The 27145-nt window shown below is 42.2% G+C and overlaps 1 protein-coding gene across 5 annotated transcripts in view; it reads left to right on the top strand.

Moving 5' to 3' along the window:
* TRIM55 (tripartite motif containing 55) overlaps window positions 1–27145 on the top strand; it is a 62013-nt gene that overhangs the window by 17875 nt on the left and 16993 nt on the right. For 2 of the 5 annotated variants that reach the window (XM_063709243.1, XM_004047106.5), the window contains exons 5-10: window positions 3673–3838; window positions 5774–5869; window positions 18309–18542; window positions 18881–18903; window positions 19006–19130; window positions 21030–21280. In XM_063709243.1, coding sequence (XP_063565313.1) covers window positions 3673–3838; window positions 5774–5869; window positions 18309–18542; window positions 18881–18903; window positions 19006–19130; window positions 21030–21280 — 895 coding nt within the window. The other 3 variants (XM_055349491.2, XM_055349492.2, XM_063709242.1) reach the window with 3 other exon arrangements.

Genomic DNA, 27145 nt, shown 5'->3' with positions numbered 1-27145 from the left:
AGAGAAATGCAGTCTCCACTCTGTTCTCTCTTTACCTGCCCCCAAGCCTCATTCCCCAGAGTCAACCACTTTTAATTCTTTTAGCTGTTTTTCTGCTATTTATCACCAATGACATGTGCATACTACTGGTATGCTCCTATTCTTTGATTTTTCAATTTTAGACATTTTCTATTGACTTTCCACTGTAGACGATTAGGACTGAGCCCTCACATGGCTGGGCTTTATCCTCTACTTGGGAATTCTTTTACTCTCCCCCTGGGTTGAACCCCTTGCTCCCTGGATTCCAGGTCTCCTTGTTTGGTGGCTTACTCTCTTATTTCTATGGAGCACATCCTCAAGTAATCTCTTAAAACATGCACAAAGTCCTCCTCTTTTCAGCCTCTCCCACTCTGTCACCGCCTACTTCCACCTTCAGGACTACTGGCTCCTGCAGTTCCAGAGCCTTTCCAGGGTTCCATAGCTCAAGTCAGCTTGCTTATTGTAAGCTTCTCACTGCAGGAATGTAACAGAACTAAGACGCAACTCAAGTAGGTCATGTCCCTTCATCCAGATGTTCCTAATTTCCAACATTTGGTTGACATCTCTCATCTGCTGTCATCTGTGCTCACTTTTTGTCCTTATTGATTTATGCCCTTTTATTTCCTTATCCTCATTTCACTGGGATTTCATCAGAATAAATACATAAATACATACATACATACATATATAAATACATAAATAAGTACATGCTTGTGTTCATTCTGCCACATTTAATTAGAAGACCCTTAATCCGATATTTGATACGAGTAAAAACTGAGACCAAAAGAGGTTAAGTAACTTGTCTAAGGCCACATAGCCACTACATGGAGAAGCTGAGCTGGAATGAAGCTTTAAGATCAGTTTGGCCAGGCACAGTGGCTCACGCCTATAATCCCAGCACTTTGGGAGGCTGAGGTGGACAGATCACCTGAGATCAGGAGTTTGAGACCAGCCTGACCAACATGGTGAAACTCCATCTGTACCAAAAATACAAAAAAATTAGCCAGGTGTGGTGGCAGGCGCCTGTAATCCCAGCAACTTGGGAGACTGAGGCAAGAGAAACGCTTGAACCCGGGAGGTAGAGGTTGCAGTGAGCTGAGATTGAGCCATTGCACTCCAGCCTGGGCGACAAGCAAAACTCCATCTCAAAAAAAATATCAGTTTGACTACAAAGTTACTACTTCAATTGCCTCACCAAGACCAGATGCCCACTCCTCAGGAAACTCTAGGGTGGCCCCAGGAACCTCAGAGACCAGAGACAGCAGGCTACATACTCCTCAGTCTAGCCTACACTGAACGGTGAGGGGCCACAGCCAACATTTAGCACTGGGCCCTGACCACAGCTGTGAGCTTGGCTGCTCTCACCTCATAAACGTGTATTTATGTCATTCTTTTACATGCCAAATCTGTCCCAAGTCAGTTACATGTTTGAAGTTGTACAGAGGTTTCATTGTATGCTCATCTACGAGTAAGTGGTGCCTCTGGGGCTGGGCTACAACCTAAATAAGAAAAACCCAATGAGGAATATGGGAAATCGTTCTCAGTGTATACAGCACCATGAAAAAAATAAATAAATTGAATCACAAACAAAACTAAATGTAGAGCCTTATGGCTGTTTTCACATTTTCAATATTTGCATATACTGCATAGACCTGTGCTCTATGATGCAATCTCTGGTCACAGCTGTTGATATCAGAACAGCATGTGGGACCCAAGCTGCCCACTCTTGCTTAGCCCACATTAATAATAAGGTGGAGATACCTAGGAGGGAAGGGTTTAGAGGGGAAGAAGCCTTTGACCAGGCAGAGACCAACTTGCCAGTCCCAACCCCAGAGGGCACTGTCATTTATTAAAGGAGTAAGCAGGATGTGGTCTGGTCTCTTCCTCTGCCACTCAGGAGTGCCAGGTGATCCCAGGCTTTCCCCATATTTGCCATGCCTTCTCCAGCTGGGTGGTGTTACACTAGAGCACAGGGAATACTGTCCATTTAATAGGTCAAATTCCCTTTCATTGTCTCACTCATTTGTGCAACAAATATTTATGGAGCCACTGCCTCTGTGCAAGGCACTGTTCCGAGTACTGGAGATGCAGCAAAAAAAAAGACTCATCATGGCCCCTGCCCTTATGGAGCTGATATTCTAGTGGAGGAAACAGACAGACCTGAGACGAGGATAATTTTCTCAATTGTGGAGTTGACTTTCCTTGTTTGAGTTCCAAATAATGTGGTCAAATCAGAAGGTCATAGACTTCATGGAAAGCTTATTGCTGCAAGACCAGACAGAAATTCCTTTTACAACAGTCAGATTCTAAAATTTTGAAACTGGAAGTCCATGCAATTTTCTTATAAGACCCAGGGCTTCTCCCAATGTTTAGCCTAATCTCAAGTAATTGACGTCCACCTAGCAACTTATAAAGGAATATTAGCGTCTTACAGAGGTACATCAGCATGTTCTCCGCCTTTCTCTGAGTTCTGGGTCTGCAGTTACAAGATACCACACATCAAAAACAATGGGTTTCAAACACTTGTATTCATGATTTACAGTAGGAAGTGCATTTTACATTGTGACCACTTACATATATGGATGGATATATATACACACACGTACATACGTATATACACACATACACACACACACACAACCACACATATACTTTTGTTTCAGTCACATATATACACACGTACACCTGAAACAAAAGTTTCGAACAGCAATACTTATTTTTACTACATGTAATTCACAGTATTTGCTATTTCATTCTATTTTTATTTTAACAATGCAGATCATAGCTCCCTAAATTGATTTCATGGCTCATAAAAACCTATAGTTTTTAAAAATTGGATCTGTATAGCAACAAAAAAAAATGTAGTCCCAAATCTAAGATGTTGCTAAATAACTATGAGTTTGGAAATTTGAAAAAAGCTTCTGGATTTGGATTTGAATTTTTTGAATACTTCTGAAAACTATTAGCAGCCTCAGTCATTAGATAGGATATATCAGAATTCCTGGGGTTTATATAAGGAGGTACACCCACACTTGCCTCTCATACACATTTGCATCCAACCAGTGCTTGAATTAATAATCAGAAGATTTCGGTTCCATGTGAGCCACACCTATCCTCATTTCTTCAGGTGAAAAGGGTCTTTCCTGGGGCCAGAGGCTGGAGGGGGGCGATCTAGCTACTCCTAAAAGCTGGTGCAAACTCGACTTTTAGTTCATCAACAACTTCCTGTTCTTGGTCCATAATGGGAAAGTGTCCCTTGAGAAACTCGTGAGCATGTAGACACAGTGCTGGACCACGTTCCTGATGGCTCACCAGGGTTCAATATTCAACTTTCAGGAATTTCACTAGCAGATTCTTAAACCTTAAATAACTTAAAAATCGGCCATGTGGAAATACACCATGGAAATGGGCAAATGGTACAAATCAGGATCTCCACGTCTCTGTCCCTGCCCCAAGCAAGATGTTAGAGATCTGCCAGCACTCCCCTGCTACACCTGCAGGGAAGCTGAATTTGGTGGGCTCTGAGCATGTGAAAGGGCCCCTGGGGGTCTTCTGGAATAGAATTGCTGGACATACAGGGAAGAGAAGGAATTTGCCTTGATGAGATTGCCCCAGTGAGAGCTGATGGACATTTATCTGCCTACCTCCTCCCAGGCCAGAAAAGAAATCCGACCAGCCCATGTGCGAGGAACATGAAGAGGAGCGCATCAACATCTACTGTCTGAACTGCGAAGTACCCACCTGCTCTCTGTGCAAGGTGTTTGGTGCACACAAGGACTGCCAGGTGGCTCCCCTCACTCATGTGTTCCAGAGACAGAAGGTAACAGAGCTGCTCCCTCCCTCCCACAACCCCTCCCCATCCCCACACCTCAGGGCCTTCCTGGGGCCAGTGTGAGTGGCTCCCTGCGGTGGAGGAGGAAGCCCAAGCCACGCAGGGCCATGGGACACTGGAGGGCACACAAGGTCTGCAGGAAGACATGTGCACAGTTGTGCACGAGCACACACCAAATTCCCTGGATGGTGGGGGACAAGGCGAGACAGGGCAGGGGTGCCCAGGTTCAGGAAGGGGTGCAGAATGGCACGATCCCTGTTTTTGTGCCCTTTGGAGGTTGCTGAAGATGAGCAATGTTAGGGGACCCAGCAAAAGCTCAAACTGCTCAAGATTATGTGAAGTTTAGACTACAGATAAGAAAAGGACAGCTTTTTACCCTAGTCACAGAATACTTTCCTTCATCCATGAAAGATTTCTTTGGCCCTCCTCGGTGCCTTTTATCCTGCACTCTTAGTGAGGGAGGGTTACACTGATGACATGCAGTTACAGAACAGCTTTAAAACACAGACTTGTGCTGGCCCTCCTGTCACCAGGGCCAGTTGCCTAAAAACCCCTCTGAGTGTGGTGTTCTCCCCCTGACCCCAGGGCCTCAGCCATAGCCCCCTAATTCTGAGCAGACAGAAAGACAGTGTCTCCCTCTACACATTACCAACCTGCCAACCTGGTTTCGTTCACGAGCAGGTCAGAATTTATCCATCTGGTACAGATAAAAGTGGAGTTGGGTACTCCAATAGGTGCAGCCACTCTAGGCACTGAGAACTTGAGCAGTTCCACTTCTCAGTTTCTTTCATTTAAAATCATCAGTTCCACATTTGATCAGTGTTTTACTGTGAAGATCAGTGCTGGAATCAAATTTGGAAACAAAACTCTTGGGCAACACCAATTACAACTAGTGACCACTGAGTCCTAAAGAAGCAGATTTTGCAAATTATCCACAACATTTGTTTATTTTTGAATCCAGTTACAATTTATTCCCCCTTCTCTTCTGCCCACCTCCCCCAAAGCATAGCATGATAGAACTGGATGGTAGCTGTTTCACACTCCTTCCTTCAGAGCCTGGAGACTCATGTGAGGTGGACAGAAGAACAGACTGGTGGGACCCTCACCCTTGCTCCTGTTTGGCCAAAGCAGCTTCACCTCCATATTAGCTTTCACTTGAAGAAGGTTCTGCAGCTTTAAAATATTTTATAATCACTGTTCTGGTCCAATCTTTTCCTTCTAAATGTGAGAAAATTAGGGTCAAAATTGAATATATGTTTTGCCCAACATCACAGAGAAGTTGGGGGTAGAGTTGGACCAAGCGCGTGGGTCTCCCAAGTGGCCCTCCAGTGCTCCTGGTGGCTCCATCAGCCAGTCTTGGGAAGGGGGTAAATAGGAACAATAGAATCTCTTCCTAAGTCAAAAGAGCAAAGGAATTTAAAAGTTGACATTTCTCCCCTAGAACTAGTTCTTTGTTTCAGTGTGAAGTTTGTAATGACTTAGTCTAATGTGTGAGTGTTTGTGTCTGTATACACTATATTCTTATGCCCATAATAAGTATTTGTTGAATAAATGAGTATTTACTATACACATTTCCCAAGTAAAATTGACCCTTAGTTCCACTAGGCAAATAATTCCATTTGGGTCCCTGAAGTCACATATTGGTCTCCATGCCATTTATAAACAATACTTAGAATTCTTTAGCTTGAAAATGTTGATCTCAATATTAAGACTGATGAAAACTGTGAAACCTTTCCCTGCACAAATGCATTCATACACAAAGGTTTGCTTGCAATATCAGGAGGTCCACAGGCCTCCCTGTTAGTCCTTAGGGGTTGCATGGATCCTAAATTAAGAACCTGTAAAGACAATATTATGACCAATTCACAGTCAGGGTGACTAGCAAACCCCTAAGATATTGGGTTCATGTTTTCTCTTCATTAGTCTGAGCTCAGTGATGGCATCGCCATCCTCGTGGGCAGCAACGATCGAGTCCAGGGAGTGATCAGCCAGCTGGAAGACACCTGCAAAACTATCGAGGTGAGTCAGGTGACTCCCACAGCGTCTCAACCAAGCCTGCAATGCCTGGGGGTTTATGACTTCCTCAGTGCCGCACTAGACATCCCTATTCTGACCTTTCATTCTTTGCTTCTAGAATGGCCTCCTTCCTGATATGTCTCTGAAATATTCACCTCCTGCACAGAAAGAGACATTATCACATGAGTCACTGAGGCAGATGTTACCACAATTACTAGGGCTGTTGCTGTATGTGTTGTTCTTTCTTCCTTTTGAAAGATTAGCTACAAGAAAAATAAATCCCCCATCATGGAAATCAGTGTTGTTGCTATTACAGCAAACTTTCCTGGTGGAAATCCAAACTGTCTTAGGAAATGCTCATCGGTGCTTTAGACAGTCATAGGCAGGTTTGAGCTGCACTTCTCTGCTCTTACAGCAGTGCTGCGAAGTGGCCATAAGGAGGAGAAAGATCTGCCTAGCTGTGGTTAGAGAATGGCTCAGTGGCTGGGAGCTCATGGAGGCCAGAGTTCGAGCTCATTCATCTCCACTTGCCCTCTGCCTGGCCCAATGCCTGGCACATAATCAACGCTAAAAAAAAAAAAAAAAAAAAATCTTGCTGAATGAAGAGATGAGTGGCCGGTTGTTTAGCTCATATTTGAGCTTGCTGTATAATAAATAGAGCAAATCTACTTATCCCTCAAGATCAAATATAAAGTATGTCATTACCAGAGGCCTTTAAAGTGTGGAAGCCTAAAGAGAGTTAGCTATGTGGCAGATATCTTTTCAGGAATTGAAGATTCACTGACTAGTTGCATCCGTGCTGCTCTGGGGCAGGTGCAAGACACCTGGGTTCAAGTCCAGGCCCTGGCTCTGTAACTGGAGCAGTCCATTACAATCTCCCTGCTCTAAGATTTGGGGTCATTGTTTTTGTAGTTGGACCTCTGTGCAGAGGGTGGAGGTATGATGCTGTTCAGTTCATGGCATATAGTTCTCATTGCTGTGTGCAAGCCTCTCTTGTTATCTATTTATTTCCCATTATCCTCATTTCCCACTCTTGTTCTCCTCCCCATAGATTGCCACTCTAACATGTTTGATGTTCTGTTTGTATTCTTATAAAATACGTATTGTGTTATATACATGTCTTTTAATTTTATAAATGGTATTATGTGGTATTTTTCATTCTGCTTCTTACTTTTTGAAAACTAAGCATTATGTTTTTGGGGTTTTTGTTTGTTTTTTGGGATGGAGTCTCACACTGTCACCCAGGCTGGAGTGCAACGGCATGATCTTGGCTCCCTGCAACCTCCGCCTCCCGGGTTCAAGCGATTCTCCTGCCTCAGCCTCCTGAGTAGCTGGGATTACAGGCTCCCGCCACCATGCCCAGCTAATTTTTTGTATTTTTAGTAGCGGTGGGCTCTCATTCTGTTGGCCAGGCTGGTCTCAAACTCCTGATGTCCTGATCTGCCCACCTCGGACTCCCAAAGTGCTGGGATCACAGGCGTGAGCCACTACGCCCAGCCAGCATTATGTTAAGATCCATTCATGTTGCTACAAGGAGATTCAGTTCCTCAGTTTTCTCCTCTGTAAAAATGGGGCAATCATGGTACCTACCTTATAGAGTTACTATGAATAATTAAATAAGCAGAAGCAAAATGCTTAGCACAGTGCCTGGCATGTGGTGAGTGTTCAATAAATACTATTCTTATTATTTTATCATTAGAAAGGCAAGTTCTATTGAAAGCTAAAGGCCATTTTCTAAATGAGGGCTTTAGGACATTAGCTATACTTATCTCATTTTAAATTTGCACACTATTAAAATCAATCTCGTTTCTTCTCCACACTCATATTCCTGAAAAGATCCATGATCAGTCTGGGATCCATTTATAGAAGGAAATTTTTCTCTTGGTGAAGAGCCGAAAGAGATTAGGAAACAGACAGTACAAACTTTTTTCTTTGTACTTATTTACAGTAAAGGCAAAATACAATTCGGTCATAACACCGTGAATCAGCACTCCAGGGTAGTACCAAGCTGAGTCTTGAGTTTATAAATAGGAGCATGTTGCTTGTGGGTGAGTGAGGTAATCTCAGGGCTTTACTGGAGATGTCTGTTGGAAGGAAGAGGCTTTCTGTCTGGGGTGGAGAAGCTGGAGAATGCACAGGAGAAGAGTCCTGGGGGGTCCATCTGGGCCTTGAGCAATTTGATTCTTGAGCAAATGCAAATGATTAGGGCTCCCTTTAGCCAGCATCAGAGGACACTGAGTGGGCCGCAGAGATTCGACAACAGGTTTTCTTCATAGAAGCCGATCAGGGGCATGGTAGGAAGTGCTGTTTTTATTCACTGAAATGACAAGAAGGAACAGGTTTGAAGTTAAATCAGCAGAAGAGATTAGTGCAGATGTCAGGAAGAACATCCTGGCAGGCAAGGGCAGGATCATTACCCCCATTCTTATTGGCAATACAATTCATTGAACATGACACACTTTACTAATAAGCATTTTCACAGGTGGCTAGGGGAGGGTATGTAATCATTCCCTGCAGGACTTTATGATGAGGCTGCAAATTATCAGGAGTCTTAAAAGTCCATCCTTTTACCTGTTTATTTCATTTCTTTCATTTATTTCATACCTGTTTTTATAAGATGAAAAAACATAGCAAATATACGTTCTTATTTATTGTTTAGGATGTATATTCATATATAACAGTATAGAAAGTACAGTCATGCACCATGTAACATTTTGGTCAATGATGAACTGCATATATGATGGAGGTCTCATAAGATTATAATATCATATTTTTACTGTACCTTTTCTATGTTTAGATATGCTTAGATGCACAAATACCATGTATTACATTTTCCCATAGTATTCAGTACTGTAGCATGCTGTACAGGTTTGTGTCCTAGGAGCAACAGATTGTGCTATACAACCTAAGTGGGCAGTAGGCTCTGCCATGTAGGTTTGTGTAAGTACATTCTGTGATGTTCACACAATGGAACTGCCTAAGGATGCACTTCTCAGAACATACTAGTTAAGCAACCCGTGACTGTGGATATTTACATATAGCCTCCTACACATTCATGGGGAGAAATTAGGAATGAAAAACACCAAAAGTTTAAGGGCAGCGAATAGTGGGACTGCAGGTGATTTTCACTGCCTCCCTTACATATTCCTGTATTCACATTTTTATAAAGTAAGTCTGACATTTTTAATAACCAGCAAAATAAAGAATAAGTGAATATGACTCACATGAGCATAGTTCTTTCAGATCAGTTTAGGTGGCTCATCTGGAGATGTAGAGATGGTCTCAAAGCCCCATGGAGGTCTCCGACTTTATGAATCCCTCTTGACACATTAACCTTTGTTTGAAGCATCCCTGAGGACAGGGGCACTTCCAGATGGCCACCCTGTGCATCTGTGATCGCTGGGGTGATCTCCCAGAGACAGTTCCATATCAGTGGGCAAAGCCCAGAGGCTCAGCTTCTTGCCAGCCTGCAAGGCAGGACAACATGGAGCAAACCAGGTCCTTGGCTTGCAGTGAAATGGTCCTAGCTTGAGAGCCGGGTGGATTACCTACCAGGGTCAAGGCCACAGAGCTCTTGTGTCTCCAATTCTGCCCGGAGTTCGTTTCCCTTTCTGGCTTTGCTCCCACCTGCCCAGAAACATGTTCTGAGAAGCTATGAGTGGTTCCTGGCCAGGGGGTGGAGAGCTGTTGTTAAAGAATTCTCTTTTCTGATTGGTGAAGGGTTCCTTAGGGATGGGAAATGAAGTAGTCCCTGGGGTGGGTATTATCCTTCCATAATTACACAGCCTCTCCCCTTCTGGGGTGCTGACACCTGCCCCAGAGCCCTTTGGTGGCTGTGCTTTCCTTGCACATGTCTAATTTTGTCCTAATCATGTAATGTCACACAGGACTGGCCTGGGGAGGCACCTGTCCCAAGACCAGCCCTGAAGCAATGCTGAGCTTAGGGTAAATTACACTGTGGACTCCTTGTTATCCTTTAAGAATAATGTCTGTATTAACATGAATTTACTGTGATAGTGAAGAAGGATTTGAGAATGCCTATAGTTGCAAAAGAGTGGTTTGAAAGGGGGAGTGGCATTTTCCCTCCATGCTGTGGGCTGATGGTGAATGAACTGGGCCGTGAGTCTTTTTACCTCCGCTTCTTGAGAGTGGCTTGGCCTAAGACGTTCCCTGAACTCCGGACTGCAGGTTGATGGAGGGCTTCTGGGCTGTTCCATGAGCCCAGCATGATCTGAAGGTTCACTTGCCTTTCTAGGCCTGGAGCTGTTCTGGAACAGAATGGAACTGGATGGGGGGCTGCCTGTAGGAATGGAAATGTCCACTGGGGAGCTCTCTGCTTCCAGGGAAACATGCTTGACTTTCACTTCTCATCCCTAGAGAACATAATCTACCTCTTGTGAACTTTACCAATGGAACTTATCCTATGTCACTGGATACTTAAGGGCACAGGCTGTTAATACTGGCCATCCCAAAGGCAGGCTGGCAGGCCTAGAAACATCCCTGTTTTGTATGGCCTGTCTAGTGGAAACTGTTCCAAGTAAATAATAAATATTTGATACTGAGCATTTCCAATCTCTGAAAAAGGACAACTTGAATAAAACCCTCCAATGATTTTTCAGTGATAACAAATTCATTGTATTTCCAAAACAGTGATTTTACCCAAAATGACCATTTCTAGTCTCTGAGACATTGTCCATGCCATTACAAATATGAAGTATGAATGTAATTAGAATTGTTTAAATACCATGCCAGAATTTTAAAGGCAATATAACATATGTTTAAAAGAACAGATTTCAGAGTTTGAGTTTTAGTTCTGTTGCTTAATTACACAACATTGGGCACATTACTTAAGCTTCCTGTCTCTCGGCTTCCTCAGCATTACAGTGGGGATGATAATACCTTCTTCACAGCATTGTCATGATGACGAAGTTGAAATAAGAGGTACATGCCAGGGGCTTGGTAAATGTCACCTTACAGCCTCAGAGTCAGCTTGGAAAGCACACACTTATTCTGATGATGTGATCCAATAGGAACCTGTAGAGATTCTGGAGAATCTTTTAAATGATGTCAGAAGACTATCAGGTCCTAGTTAATTGTGATGGCAGGACTGAGCATCTCCCTCTAGAGGGACACATTGAGAATGAATGGAGCTACAAATGACTTCCGTTCTTTATCTAAGAGGCTTTGTGGCAACTGGAAATATTGGCAACCAAGGGAGACTGAGCCTCTTCTGGAAAACATGGTGACTACCCACAGCAGACCAGAGTGAGATAAACATCTGCTCAGTCTGACAAGTGGCTTTCGCTGAACCATGGGGCTCCAGTCAGAACAGGCCCACCTGGCCCTCAGCCCTTATAGCATCTACTCAAGAAGATTCTAAATGATCTGGCTTAGCCCAGAAAAACCAAAATGCCAAGAACCCCAAGAGTAAGTGTTAGAAATCCCTCAAATTACCGTATAATTATCCTTTGAACATGGAGCGGCAACATAAAGTAGTAGAAAAGAGCCTAAGTTTGGAAGACCCGAGATCCACAGCCACTGAATGGAGTTGTTTGCTGAGCACTACACAAAGGGGCCAGCTGGTGGAGGGCTGAATCCCAGCCTGGGTGCCCAGAAGTTGGTATCTCTGTAGTTTATCTGTCCCCTTTCTAGGGACACCCTAGTCTGTACTCATGGGACTTCTCCAAGTGCTTGTAACTGGAGCTTTATGAATGAAAGGCTGGATTTGATTTTCTTGGAAGGAACTTCTTACTTTAATGTAGTTCTTTTTTCAGTATTGTTAATCTACAGGCTGCTTTTCTTTTCTTTTTTGGAGGGTTGGTGGCAGGAAATCCTGTTTGCTTATTGAAGGGAATTTTGAAGTTCCTTATTTCAAATGAAGGTATAGCTCTAACAAATATGTCTCGATGAATGTTGGAGGAATGTGGTGGAGATATGAATGGGCCTAATCAAGCCACAGTTGCTCAGTGACAAGTGGTGGGTCTAAGAGCTTATCTTCAGCTCTATTTTGGTCACAGAGCTGTGTTCCTTACATGGTAAGAGCAGTGGTCATTGTTGCCTTAGGTTTTTTTCCTATTGTGGCCATAGCACATGTGCAAGCTAGTGCTGAGCTTTCAGGGCTAGGACATGTAATGTATATTTTAATGCTGTCGATGACACAAGACTTGCCAGGAACAGAGGGAAGCACATCATAGCCTAATGACTCTCTGAAACTTCTTCACATTTACCTGAAATTAGAGAGTCTTGGAACTGTAGAGTCAAAAGGGACTTTAGCAATTATATAATTCAATCTTTCACTGTACAAATACAAACATACTAACAACTGTCCTGAGGTTCAATGGTTTCCCAAAGGTTGCATAGCTATATTTTACTGGTTTCTTGGTTTTTGGGGGATTTTTTTTAATACTGAATGAAGCAGAAGCTTGGAATATCCACTTAAATACCAATTTCTTTGGAACAGAACAAAATTGAAGCTTTTGCATGAAGGCTGAATATTTCTAGATGCAAGTCACATTTTATTCATTCATTCATTCATTCTTTCAATCTGTATTTCTCAAGGGTGCATTGTGTGCCATGTTCTGTACACATAATGCTGGGAACTAGTGATGAGCTAAACATAAAGTGTTTCTGTGCACAGGCATTTTTTATTCTAATAGAGGAGTTAGGCAGCAATCAAATGAACAACAAGATCATTTTAGAGAGTGATAATTACCTGAGAGAAAAGTGAACCAATAAAAATCTAGCCGTTTAAAACAGTGGTATGATGGTGCTTTGCTTGGGAGGCTGTCTTCTCTTTTAATGTAAGGTCATCTATTGTTGATTTTTCTTTCCATGAAATGTTCTCTTTACAGTTGCATATTTTGTTTTTCTTATTACTACTAAATTATAAAGGTGGCTAGAAATTGGAGTCTGCCAATTTTAACATTTCCATGATGGCAACAGTTCAACAATGGCTTTAGATCAATGTTAAATGTTACCTACTCACTTCTAAGGAAACAACCAAATGACCATTTGATTTTTTTTTCTTTACATCCAGAAATGTTGGCACTGGTTAGAAACAAATATCCCACCAATCATCATCTTACCATTTCAATATGGGAAGGATGATCTTCACTTTATAAAATCATCCCCTTTTGGTATATTGCATCCGCACTGCATTCTCCCTAGAGATGGGATGAATTTTATTTTCATTAAAATATTATAGACAACTTTAATTTGGTTCTCCCAAGAAGCCAAGAAATATAACTGTCCTAGCAGACCCAGGAGGAAGGCTGTGCAGCAGCCAGAGGCTTTGCATCAGAGTATACCCGGAAACCAATACCTACTTCATTTATGGTGGAGGTATACTTCACTTGCTAAGCACACTCACACAGGCGCACACACAGAGGATGTAGGAAGCACAGACATCAAAAGGAAGAAAATGGAGACTATTTGAAAAGATAAACTCGAAAGCTCAAAAAGTGTATATCTTGATTGAATTACTGTCCAGAGAAGAGGGGAGGTGTATGGCTCCGAATTGGTCTTAAAGATACATACCTTTTTACTCAAGTAAATGAAAAAGTATGCTAAAAGCAAGGAGCAGTCTTTGAGATGAGGAAGTTTTTGTGGAGAAGAGACAAATATGGTTGCTATCATGCTTCTGTAGGTAACAACAGTCCTTTAAAGTGTTCTGTCTGCAGACGTTTTCACAATGCAAAAGTCCACATTTTTTCCTATTCCATTTTTCAGGCTGCTAGAAAGTCACTGCTGAAAGTGTTGCAGATTCACATTAACAAAGGCACAGTAGGTACTGAAATTCAGAGTCATCACTGTCAGTAGCTAGTGGCCTCTGAGAACATTTTTTTTTCATGGCACATATCTGTTCCCTCATCAGCTTAGAGGGCAAATTGATAACCTGAGGTGTTTATTGTTCCCTGACGTTCACAGCACTTTGATGGTCTTGAAGCCAAGAAAGATTAGGGGACATCTAAGTTAGTCTCTTGTGTGTGGGTTCTACCTCAAAGAGTGTGAAAAAATAGGAGACTTCATTTCATGGAGTATTTCACATTTGAATATGACATTAGGTTAACCTGAACATTTTGAGTTAATTTCTAAAAGTCTGTAAGTTCCAAGTTCGTAATTCCAAGGAAGAGGCATGTATTTTTGCCGTTTCAGAAACGGATTTATCTAACTCTTACCATTTTTTGCATAGAATTATATTAAAAGCTAATTAAACAAGAGAAAAAAGTTTTTTCCATTAGGAATTAGAAAATATAATAATTTTATATTTATCATTTATGATACTTTTTTTTGTTCATTATTCTCCAGAACAATGGAAAATTATGGCAGGTTATTAGATCATACAATGCCAGGTACAAAGTCAGTAGTTGGTGAATTTTGTTGAAAGAACTAGGAATATAATTCTGAAACAATTTAAGATGCCTTGCCTTTAAAAAATCTACCTTAAGCATAGTGAATTTGGGTTTTGTTTTTTTTTTCTCTTTTGGAGGTGGAGTCTCACTCTGTCACCCAGGCTGGAGGGCAATGGCGCGATCTTGGCACACTGCAGCCTCCACCTCCTGCTTCAGCCTCCCAAAGTGCTAGGATTACAGGTGTGAGCCACTGCACCTGGCCAGTACATTTGTTAAAAGGCGTATATTCCATTTACAAGCACTTCATATAATTTTTTAAAGTTACTTAAAATATGGGCCCAGCTGGGTGTGGTGAGAGTAGCAATGACCCAGGAGTTCAAAGACCTTGACTGCAGGCCAGGCACCAATAATAAATGGTCGGATGGCCTTGAGAAAGTGACAGCTCTGCTGGGTTTCAGTTTCCACATGAGTGACATGATTGATTTGGAGCAGGTTACTTCTAATATTCCATGCAGCTTCAAAATTCCACAACTGAATAATTCAGGTTAAGGAATTTGTACCTAAATTTAATAGACGCTGATCCAGTACCAATATATGCCAGGTAATATTATAAGCACTTTACAAAGTATTTAATGATATAATAATTTTAATAAAGCATAGACCGCATATGGGGTAGCATTTCCTGCACTATAAAGTATAAACAAATGATAGTAATTTTACTAACATTCAATATAAGTTATTTAAAAAAACAGAATAGAAATAAAATAATGCTTGGAATTGGAAGTAATATAGGAATGAAATTAGTTATTCCATTTAAACTGCCAAAAAAAATTATATGGTCAAAATAAGTGATTTAATCTTTATTTGACTTGAGAGAGTACGCTAGATTACACATGACTTCACATCTGTCTCATTGTAAATGACTTGGCTGCCATAAACTTGAATGTTCTCACATATTAAATCACATAGGAGAAAATTTTTGTAAATCAAAGACTTTCTACCTGTATTACATCTTAATATAATACTCATAAATGTTTCAAGTGCACAACTCATTTGGGAGAAACAAGCTGGAAACCATTATATGATCACAGTAGAGCTTCTAAATATCAGAGAGGCTTATTTCATGTGTACAGTGGGCACCTGGTTGCCTGAAGGTTGGAACAAAAGATAATACAGTGAGAGAGTTTGATTGGAAAGCTACTAATAGGTTTCAGTTTCTAGGCCTGGTTGAACAGTCTGACTCTCAAGCTAAAGGGCTGGAAATGAGTGGAAATTTGTCAAGCCAGGCAATTTCCACATCTTGACATGCTGCATGGGCCCTTGTTCCATTACTTTGACAACTGCTAGGACTTCAAGAATTTTCGTCCCCTCCCCAACCTCCTTTACTCCTATTCCTCCTTAAGGTCAAGTTCAAGTACTAATTCCTCTAAGAAACTCTTCCTGAGTCAACATTTCTGGCTCCCCTCAAAGTTCCTCCACCTACACAAAGGGTTGGACAAAGATTCCATAAATGCTTCTAAAGCATCTGGTATAAATCTCTAAAATATTTACATTATTCAGCCTACCATATTGAATTACATTATTGGTCTATAGTCTTTCTCAGTGAACTGTGAGCTCCTTGAGAATAGGAACTATGTTAATTCTTTTTTGGATCCCCAGAGTCTTGACACAAATGACATGCATCGTTTGTTAAATCCATGAATGAATGGGTGGATGACAGTGGTAAGGCATTTACTATTAAAATAGTTGGCACCACTGGATCTCCATGCATTATAATTTGGTTGGGAACTGTGATGAGAATTGACTGTGTTGCAAGGAAGGCAATGGAGTAAGGGATGTATTTCTTGCACATTTGCAGAGTATCTTCATAATCAACAATTTGGTTTAGGTCATTCTCCCTGACCCCATACTGAGAATAGTAGAGAAATTGAGAGGAAATGAAACACATTAAAAAAAAAAATCTATTCCGCCAGGATTGGTGGCTCACGCCTGTAATCCCAGCACTTTGGGAGGCCGAGGCGGGTGGATCATGAGGTCAGGAGTTTGAGACCAGCCTGACCAATATGGTGAAACTCCGTCTTTACTAAAAATACAAAAATTAGCCGGGCAAGGTGGCGTGTGCCTGTAATCCCAGCTACTCAGGAGCCTGAGGCAGGAGAATCACTTGAACCTGGGAGGTGGAGCTTGCAGTGAGCCGAGATCACGCCATTGCACTCCAGCGTGGGTGACAGAGCATGACTCCATCTCAAAAAAAAAAAAAAAAAACACAAAATCTATTCAACAGATATTTAGTGAACAGCTACTATCCAAGGTGCTCTGTGTCCTAGGCAGACCTAGATTCTACCCTCAAAAAAAATATACTTTGGATATTTAAGAAATTCACATAAAGGAAGAAAGCAATACATGACATAAAAGACTTCAATGTTTACCAAAATGAAAGAATATGTAATAAAGGCTATAGAATGGTCAGAGATGTCAGAAATAAATTTGCTGGATTCCCAAGAAGCTCTCACTGTGCAGGAGAGCTAGGTTAGATCACTATGGCTCACAACCTGCTCTCAGCTATAAAGGTCCTGGACCCAGAGATGGTCAAGTCCAAGGAGATTGGCATACATGCACACCAAGCTTACCAGGGATTGAAAAACCAAAAGGCCAATGACTAGATGAACTGGATAATTAATTATGATTTAAAGATGGGCCCAGACTAAAGGGATCTGGATGGTACTGGAGATACTTCAGCCACACAACACAAATGTGCAAGCCAGACTTCCAACACAGCCTTTCTCTCCAAGAGCGTAGACCAGATACAGTATTACCCATTCTTAAGCAGTATTGGATAAATAGAGGATCTGGTAGATACAGATATATGCTATCAATGGTAACTATTATGAGATTTCAGAAAGTTAAAAGTTGCATTCAGCCATAAACATCAAGGGACACTTTATGGAAGAAGTGGTAGTCTGACAATGTGTTTGAGATTGCGTAGAGTTTGCAGTGGTGACTTGGGGAAGAACACTGTAGACAGAAGGGAAAGCAGGAACAAAGAAAGTGAGTGGTTTATTTTTGCTGGAATTCAGGGTATACAATGGAGGATAGTAGAATGTTATGAGAGAAATTGGAACCAGATCATGGAGGGGTCTTGAAAGCTAGTTAGGAAGTTTAAGTGTTATTCTTTGTGTAATAGGGAGTCATCATAGAAAAAAACATGATTAAGGCCGGGCACGGTGGCTCACGCCTGTAATCCCAGCACTTTGGGAGGCTGAGGTGGGCGGATCACTGTAGGTCAGGAGTTCAAGACCGGCCTGGCCAATGTGGTGAAACCCCATCTCTACTAAAAATTCAAAAATTAGCTGGGTGTGGTGGCAGGTGCCTGTAATTCTAGCTACTCGGGATGCTGAGGCAGAAGAATTGCCTGAACCTGGGAGGCGGAGGTTGCAATGAGCTGAGATCACACCACTGTACTCTAGCGTGGGCAACAGAGCTAGACTCTGTCTCAAAAAAGAAAGAAAGGAAAGAACAAAAAAACATGATTAGAACTGTACTCTGAGAAAAGTAACTTGGTTGCAGTGTGTAAGTTGGCTGGGAGGAGGGAATCCTAGCTGCAGAGGCCCTTGGGAAGCTACAAATTCTATATAGGAGGACTGAAACTAGGACAATATTGGTATAGGTGGAGCAGAGACTTTAAGGTACAAACCAGGAAGTATCATAGCATTTTCCTTGCATGCACACACATGCACACACACTCCAAAGTAAAATATAACCTATAACCTATGTAACCCAAATATAATATAAAAGAAAATCATTCTTTATTTCTATGAAATTCTCCATTTATAAAGAACAGAAGATTGGAAAACCATTGATTCATGTAGCCAATTTAATTGAGTTTTAGATAGTCTAAATATCAAATTTGTTAAAAATGGAATTTCCAAAGCACCAACATAGTGGGTATCCATACCTAAATGGACATCTTCAGGGAAAAGAAAAAAATATCCTACATAAGTAAATGTTCTTCTTTCCCAGGATAACTAAGTGATTTCTCCAAATCGACTTTGTTTCAAATACTTTCTAACATTAGCTAACCCAACTAATAGGAATGTTGCAGAAAACAGAAACAAGAGCTTTGTGAGAAGTTTGATTACCTGTATGGCATTTTGGAGGAGAGGAAGAATGAAATGACCCAAGTCATTACCCGAACCCAAGAGGAGAAACTGGAACATGTCCGTGCTCTGATCAAAAAGTATTCTGATCATTTGGAGAACGTCTCAAAGTTGGTTGAGTCAGGAATTCAGTTTATGGATGAGCCAGAAATGGCAGTGTTTCTGCAGGTAAGTCTCTTTTTGGCACCAAAGTAACAACCCAAAAGGTGGGTGCTGCAAAATTAGTTATCACATTTTTATTATTTTATGTACATTTCAGTTTTTATTTATTTTACCAACTAAAATATAAACCCCATGTGCTTATATATTAATCTATTTAAACAACTTAAAAAGCATGTCTGTGATACTGCTTAAATCTAATAGGGTTCTGTTATAAGACAGCAGTTATTTATGACATTTAGAAACTAAGCTATGAGATTCTCAGGGTCAACAAAGGAAATAATTGTCTTACCACTGTCTTTCGTGGAAATAATTTAAGTAAGACTATCTTTTGTTTGCTTTCACAGAATGCCAAAACCCTGCTACAAAAGTAAGAACTTTTTATTTTATGTAAAAATGCATATTTTCACCTTTACCCAAGGCTATCCAATTTTAAACAGTGACAGAAAGTGGCAACTTGTCTTTGTTGCAGAATCTCGGAAGCATCAAAGGCATTTCAGATGGAGAAAATAGAACATGGCTATGAGAACATGAACCACTTCACAGTCAACCTCAATAGAGAAGAAAAGATAATACGTGAAATTGACTTTTACAGAGGTTTGTTATTCTTTTGACCATTTGGCCGAAGTTGCAGGTGTGTGAAAGCTGCCAAAGAGTTGGGTGGGAGGAAAGCGGGGATTCAGAATCACCTCCAGAATCAATGTCGACAACTTTACAAGGATCATATCCAATGTGAAGCTCTATTTCATTACAGGATCACATCGTTTGTTGACAGTGTTTATTTAGCTTTGCACATATGGTGCCTTTTTTTTTTTTTTTTTTTTTTGATGGACTCTCACTCTGTTGCCCAGCCTAGAGTGCAATGGCACGATCTTGGCTCACTGGAACCTCCACCTCCTGGGTTCAAGCGATTCTCCCGCCTCAGCCTCCTGAGTAGCTGGGATTACAGGCACCTGCCACCATACCCGGCTAATTTTTGAATTATTAGAGAGGTAGGGTTTTGCCATGTTGGCCAGGCTGGTCTCGAACTTCTGACCTCAGGTGATCCCCCTGCCTTGGCCTCCCAAAGTGCTGGGATTATAGAAGTGAGCCACCATGCCCGGCCTGGTGCCTATTTTAATGTCAGCTTGGGTATTTGACTCTTGATAAGCAAATGCTTCGTATTTGATAATGATGATATCTCAACTTCAATCCTATGCACAGTGTTAGCCAAAATAATGTAAAGTGTCAGCAGGAGCAAGGTTAAAGATGAGATAAAAACAATACATAGGAGGCATGTGGGATAGATATTGCAGCACATCAACTTAATCAAACTTTAGAGGACAAGAATAGTAACAACTCATAGAATAAGTCACAACCTGAACATAAACCTGGGTCTGTGTGATTAGTTATACTCCCTGAGCTATAACCACATTCCTACCTTTTGGCCCAGAAGTCCCATTTCTGAAATTTTATCCTGACTAATTAATTGAAAAGTGAAAAACAATCTTGGAGCTGACCAAAACTTTGATCACTTTGACTCATGCTAGCCCACCTAGATGATCACACCCCTCAGCTAGACCACTAGACCACTAGTAATGCTATGAGGCTGCACCAACATCCACAGACAAAATTTTAAAGGCAAATCTTTAGGATGTATCTTTTTTAAAAAATCGCTTAATATTGCCTGTCCTTAATGTCGCCTGAGGGAATATTAAGATCAGTGGGTCAGGAAAAGAGTCACGGCATTCCAGCACTTTGGGAGGCCAAGGCGGGTGGATCACTTAAGGCCAGGAGTTTGCAACCAGCCTGGCCAACATGGTGAAACCCCATCTCTACTAAAAATACAAAAAAATTAGCCGGGCGTGGTGGCGTACGCCTGTAATCCCAGCTACTCCAGAGGCAGAGGCAGGAGAATCACTTGAACCCAGGAAGTGGAGGTTCCAGTGAGCTGAGATTGCACCACTGCACTCCAGCCTGGGTGACAGAGTGAGACTCTTTCTCAAAAAATAATAAATAAATAAATAAATAAATAAAAGAGTCGTGACATTAATTATGGCAAAAGTCAGTATTCACTGAACAACGGAGGTAGAAAGCTAAAATGACAAAAGGGCTTTGTATGTTTTCTGAGATAGGGAAGACAGTTGCACTTCCATTTAATCTGACAGAGATAAATAAGTGACAATCCCAGGCCTCCAGGAGCTTGGAGATGTGGCAGACTGTAATAAAAATGTGGACGGGCTCTGGAAGGTGAAGGGCATGATGCACAGCAGAGGTGAAGACTTTGTACTGGGGAGGAGAACAAGGAGGATAGGGATGGTTCCTTCACGTTTGTCCAGTCCACATTCCACTAGAAGCACAAAGCCCTGGCACGGCACACTTGGACCATTGTCAAGTGTCTGTCAGAGAAAAACTCCCCAGCCTTGACCTTAACTAGGGCTATAAGCACTGGCCATTAACTGTGTCCATGGCTGCAGAGATAGTTATAACAATTTACAAGATACCTTACCTTACCAGAAGATGAAGATGAAGAAGAAGAAGAAGGCGGAGAAGGAGAAAGAGAAGGAGAAGGAGAAGTGGGAGGAGAAGCAGTAGAAGTGGAAGAGGTAGAAAATGTTCAAACAGAGTTTCCAGGAGAAGATGAAAACCCAGAAAAAGCTTCAGAGCTCTCTCAGGTGGAGCTGCAGGCTGCCCCTGGGACACTTCCAGTTTCCTCTCCAGAGCCACCTCCAGCCCTGCCACCTGCTGCGGATGCCCCTGTGACACAGGTAACCCCTCCTGAGTCTCTTTCTACAGGGCACGTGGGCGTGTCTCCTTACTGAATAGCCTAAACAATTTACCCTATTCTGCCTTAAGAAAAAGATAACTATATGCCAGACATTTGTATATGTAGACAAAAGATTTCAGGACAGTCCCCATGTCGGGGAGAAAAGTCCTCTAGGTGATTCAACAGGTTCTTTGTTGTTATTGTTAGTTAACAAAATTTAATACAACTTTCCCACCAGTAATGCCCTCAAATCAAAGGCAATCTTTGTCTGGAAATTGTGTGTGTGCGTGTGTGTGTGTGTGTGTGTGTGTGTCCATGTCTGTGTGTCATGTTAATTCATAGAGAGCTGATATCATGGGGACTGGGTCTGCTCTCTGTTACTTAGTGAATGTAGATGTAGGGTATAGGATGAGAAATAAATAGCATATAGAGTAAGAAATAAAAGTGATTATACTTTCAGAACTTTGAATTTTCTGTAGATAATTGAGGGGGTAAATAGAGAAACTACACTAGTTTATGTTCCTGTTGCTTACCCTGAAATACAACTTATGTATTTTTCCTTCAGTGAGCAAACAATGAAGCCTGGTTTTCTATGGATTTGTCATTTGATGAGATTGTGTGTTGACAGAATTGTTTAAAACATATCTTAAGAAATAAGCTCACCCCAGATGCTGCACCTAATTGGTTGACCTCATGTTTCTAATACGTCATCGTCCAGTTTTCAAGCCTCTGTGCAGACTCCATGATACTTCAGCAGACAGGATCCCAACCTTTTGAGTTTGCAGGCAGTGCAGACTCATCAGAGAGGAGTCCTGCTTCTGCAACTGCTTTTGAAGTGGATTGAAACAAAACTCCAGAGGGGGATCTCAGAGATGGAATTGTATTTCTATGCTCTGTCTCCACAGGAAACCAGGCTAAAATGCCATTTATAGTCTAGAATTTTTAAATTCTGAGCATTTCAGTTGTATTAAAATTGAAAGAGGTATAGTAACTAAGTGAGGGTTGGATTTGATCAATAAGATTAATTTTTGTTTTTTATAATGAGATTTTTGGGACTCACGTATAAAGCCAACAAATTATTCTAGTCAATAGTTTGACCCTTTTCCCATATCTGATATTTTATAACCAACATTCACTGAGGTTTCTGCTTTCTGCCTGCCTGGGCTCCCAGTGAGTGAAAAACAAGTTCAGAAAAGAAGAGGGCACACATCCAGATGCTGGACAGAGGGGCACTGTAGTCACCATTCTGCCCTTAGCGCTTCTGGAGGGTGGGATGAACTAAAACGGCCACCAAGGCACTGCATGCAGGGAGCGCGCAGTGTTCAAACCCAAAGGGAACTAAAATCAACTGCTTTTTCTTCTTCTTCTTCTTTTTTTTCTTTACTTTTGAATTTATCTGTCCTGATTAAGGGGGAGGTTGTACCCACTGGCTCTGAGCAGACCACAGAGTCTGAAACTCCAGTCCCTGCAGCAGCGGAAACTGCGGATCCCTTGTTTTACCCTAGTTGGTATAAAGGCCAAATCCGGAAAGCCACCACCAACCCACCTTGCACCCCAGGGAGCGAAGGTCTGGGGCAAATAGGGCCTCCAGGTTCTGAGGATTCGAATGTACGGAAGGCAGAAGTGGCAGCAGCCGCAACGAGTGAGAGGGCAGCTGTGAGTGGTAAGGAAACTAGTGCACCTGCAGCTACTTCTCAGGTTAGTGATGATGCACTTGTGTCTATGCTTTCCCGCGCCCCCTAGGGTCCCACTGGAACAGGCCACAGCAAGAAGAAAAAGGGTTTTTAAAGGGGCAGAGAGAAACCTCAGCCAGGGGAAAAGTACAGAAACAATTCATCCCCCAATGTTGGCTTGTTTTGAGCTCTATATAAAAGAAAACATAAAACAAAACAAATTTGAGTTCACTCTGCCGGTGCGTGGTGACCTCACACCTGGCTTGCCAGGGGAGGGATGCAAGTGAGCCTGGCCCTTAGGCATGCTACTGAGCGCTGCTTCATCTGCAGTGACTGGTTGTGTCCCTAGTCCTCCTTACCAATGGCTACTTGCCCTTGCTCAGCCTTCCCTGTGTCCTCCTTGGGCTTCTAAAGACTAATCCCCTGCTTTTGTGTCATTCCCAGCAACCCCCAAGGAGCACACTTGAGTTTTGAGTCTGTTCTGGAGAATAACCTCTGATTCATGGATTCTTGGAGTGTGCTGGCTACAGCTAGACAGAGACAGTCTTGGCTTGATTAAACCTGTGCTTCCTAAGCGTGTGCTCCTGGGAGTGGAAAAGCACAGGTGCTCCTCCACAGAGATTTTTTTCAAGAGACTCTTTCTTTATATGATGAGTTTGAAGTCCATGTCTTCCCCCTAACACTTGGTTAGATGTTTGCATGTCTCGAAGAGTCCACAGAAGAAATCTTTTACAATTTCTTCGCAAGGAAGAATGTTCATGGTGACTCCATACTCATGAACATTCTTAAATGATGTGTAAGGTGTAAGTGTTGCCCAGGCAAGAGGCTGCCAGAAAGCACTCTCCAGTTCCATGCTCCTGGGTCATCAGGTGATTGATTATGAACCACAAACAACATGTTCTCAAAAATCAGAAAATGACTTATTATTTTGATTGTATCTGCTCAAGAGACTTCAATTCCATGAGGCAGTAAAAGGAAATGATTTTGGAAAATTAAAAGTAACATGCTTTGGGGTTGGATGTTTATTTTCACAGATAAAATGACAAAAATAAATGTTTGGTGGGAAGAAATCTTTTGAGGTGGTTTTTAGGTAAAAGATGCAGTAGACTGATTATTTCTAGAAAATGTGTGGCAATTCTTATACATGGTAGTAGAAGCTGTGTGCGGAGGGGCTGTTTCCTGAAAACAGTAGTGCACTACCCCATGAAGAGCACGTAGTAGAGCTCAAGCCAAAATGAAAAGTCCATTGAAATAATGTTGAAAATAATTATTTGTGATAATATCAGTGAAGCTTTCTTCTTGTTTTCTCACAGGAGTTAGTAATCTGCCTAGCGCTTTTGGCTTTTCTTATTCTTCACTACATCTGGAGTCAGATTCAGTGCTTGATTTTTACTTTAATGGGTAGGAAATATTTTCTTTTCCCTTGACTAACATCTCACATAGTTTCTTCCATAATATTCCTCTTCTGTAGGCCCAGAGATTAGTTTCTCCCCAAATCTTGAGGCTCAGTCCTCCCAAAAGAACATTGTTCTCAGATTATACTGGAGGCCTCAAGCTCACACAATGCAATCGCCTCAAGACCTCTTCCTGAGGAGAATTGCTCCATTATCTATTCCTGCATGGAGGGGAACCTTGACTGAGAACAGTGACTCCATGGGCAATTATTCAGTAATCCAGGAGGAGCAAACCCTCCAGAATGGTCATTAGGGGAGGCCAGTTTCAAGTGTCCATAATGCGGTGAGGACTTACTGCTCGTAGAGAAAGGAGCGGCAAAGGACTCCTGCAGGAAAATGCAGGTTTCCATAGATTAAGTACAAACATTTCATCTGCTTACACCAGAGATGCCCAGGAGGTGGCCAAGTGACTCCTCGTGGGATGATGTTCTAGGCAGTTCCTATGCAGGTGAGCAGGTGGGTTCTCTTTGAACCCTCAGACTCTACAGAGTTTCTCCTGGGAGAGGAGGTCCCTGAGAGAAAGATGCCCTGACTGAAGAAATATCTGGGGATTGCAGCCACGTGAGGCCTGAATGAATTAACAGCCAGAGGATCAATGTGCACTTACCAGCTATCAGGAATTAGAACCAAAGAACTAAGCCATAAAGTCATCAAGCAGTCCATGTATATTATTTCCGAGTCACTGTTCTCATAGCCAAGCCTTTGCTTGATTGCTGTTATGAGGTTTGCTTGAGGACTGACATCATAATCCTTTAATACCCTTTTGAAAGTTCTCAGTTTAATTAATAATATTTAAAGATTCCAACTTCCATGTACTTTTGTGTAAATGACCCTGCTGAGCCTGAGACCCAACTCCTTGTGCCTGTAGCTCAAAGGCAGTTCAGGGTCAATGGTGCTGAAAAGCCTCGGCTATTTCTGGCTCACTGACTTTTCCCTGGGTTGACACTGACTCTTCTGGAAGCTCCCTTCATAGACTTTCTGCCTCATTAGCCATCTGCTCAGCAATGGCGGTGGTGTCTTCATTGGTCTCTGCCGTGTCTGGAACTGTGTGTGAGCAGGACCTGCCCACAATGTTCAATAGTCAGCTGCAAACCTGTGCACCCTAGAGTGTCCTGAGTGTCCTTACAGTCTGCTCAGCCATTATCTGTGGTAAAAAGGAGTGGGAGGATGTATTGGCCATGGACTCAGAGGGGTGAATGGTGAGAGAGAAAACTCCATGCTTTATTGGAACCAGGACCTAATTGTGGATCTGAATAATTGTCTGAAGGGTTCTGTTTACATTCTGAGAATTCGGGTTTAGGGCTTTGTCACTACATATATGTCTTGTATTGCTTCTCTGAGGCTGCAGAGGGAGTGTCATGCTTCAAGGCTGCGATCCACTGAGCCCATGTCATGTATGCTGACATCCACGTGCCTGCCTAGGGAGAGGAGGGTGGGGCAGGTGGAGCAGGTGTGGGGAGGGCATTGACATCCAGTATTGCAAAAAACCTTGCTGTATAGTTCTTGGTGTTTGAGGAAGGGCCTTTCACATAGAGAAGGACACCTGTTCATGATGGAGTACTACTTTTGATCCCAGAAATGGGATATGGGCAGGTTGATAGAGACCTCACTATAGTAGCAAATTCCCGGCCTCTGAGAATATTTTGCAGGTCTGATTCACCTTCACCACTTCAGAACCCAGTTTACCAGATTCATATTGTCCAGTTCAAGGTTAGAGTGCTGAAATTTCACATTTCATCACTAGCCTTACCTTGAATATTTAGGATGTGGTAAGAGTTCTCTTTGATTCAGTGGTGGTCTTATCTCTCTTTATTAGGTGGTCCCATGTCAGAGTAATGTTGCCTTTAAAACTCAGAAGCATCTCAGGCTCACTTGCTGACCTGTAAACTACATTCAGCCCCCAACAGCTGAACCGCAAACCTTTTAGAAGCAAATGCTCTATTTCCTGGTGCTTTCCTTATATCCATGTACACAGTGAAATATGCCCTCGATTTTACTGCCTGTGGTTTCTGGTGCTGAACAATTTCTGCTTTATCACATACCTTACCTTCTCTCTTCACCCAAGTACACAGGCAAAAAAAAAAACTGGTCATGGCAAAAACCAAACATCAGCTTCCTCTACAAGTGATGGACAGGACCACTACTTTTTGTTAGATCAGAAGAGTTCTGTAGCTCCCCCATGGGCATTCTCTAAGAAAAAGCAAGGTTTGGATTCAGCCTTGTGGTGAATTTGAACTCATCAAAGGCCCCAGTTTCCTTGGGCTTCTACAGGATGCACTTGAAACCTCCACAAACCCCAGTCCTCCCAGAAAACCGTGCAAAGCCCTCACTTATGAACTGATCTTAAGCTGCAGAGTCATCCTCTCAGTTTCTGCCCTTCTGAGCCAGGCCTGCTCTATTCTCAGTCAATGCAAAGAGAGTTTGGTAGAAATAACCTTTGATTTACTTCATATGTTAATTTTAAAATTTATTTTGAAAGAATTACACGGTGCCCTAGTCAACCTCAGAAAACAAGGCATGAATAAGGTGGGAGAAGGATGCTGTGAGACAGGTTGGCGGCCTTGGAAGCAGTCTCTGTGAGGCCTTGTCTCTCGGGCATGCCTTCTTATGGCCATTTCCTTTCCAGTCTGCTTCCACCCCCTACCCACTCCCCATGGACGTTGGGCATTTTATTGGGGCTATGTGTGGCAATTAAATTGTTATAGAGGTGGGAGCAGCGGCAATGAAAGCCCCCTCCCA

This window comes from Gorilla gorilla, chromosome 7, assembly GCF_029281585.2.
Source record: "Gorilla gorilla gorilla isolate KB3781 chromosome 7, NHGRI_mGorGor1-v2.1_pri, whole genome shotgun sequence".
Taxonomy (NCBI): Eukaryota; Metazoa; Chordata; class Mammalia; order Primates; family Hominidae; genus Gorilla; species Gorilla gorilla.
The sequence above is the reverse complement of the archived record's forward strand: the minus strand, read 5'-3'. Positions and strand labels throughout refer to the sequence as shown.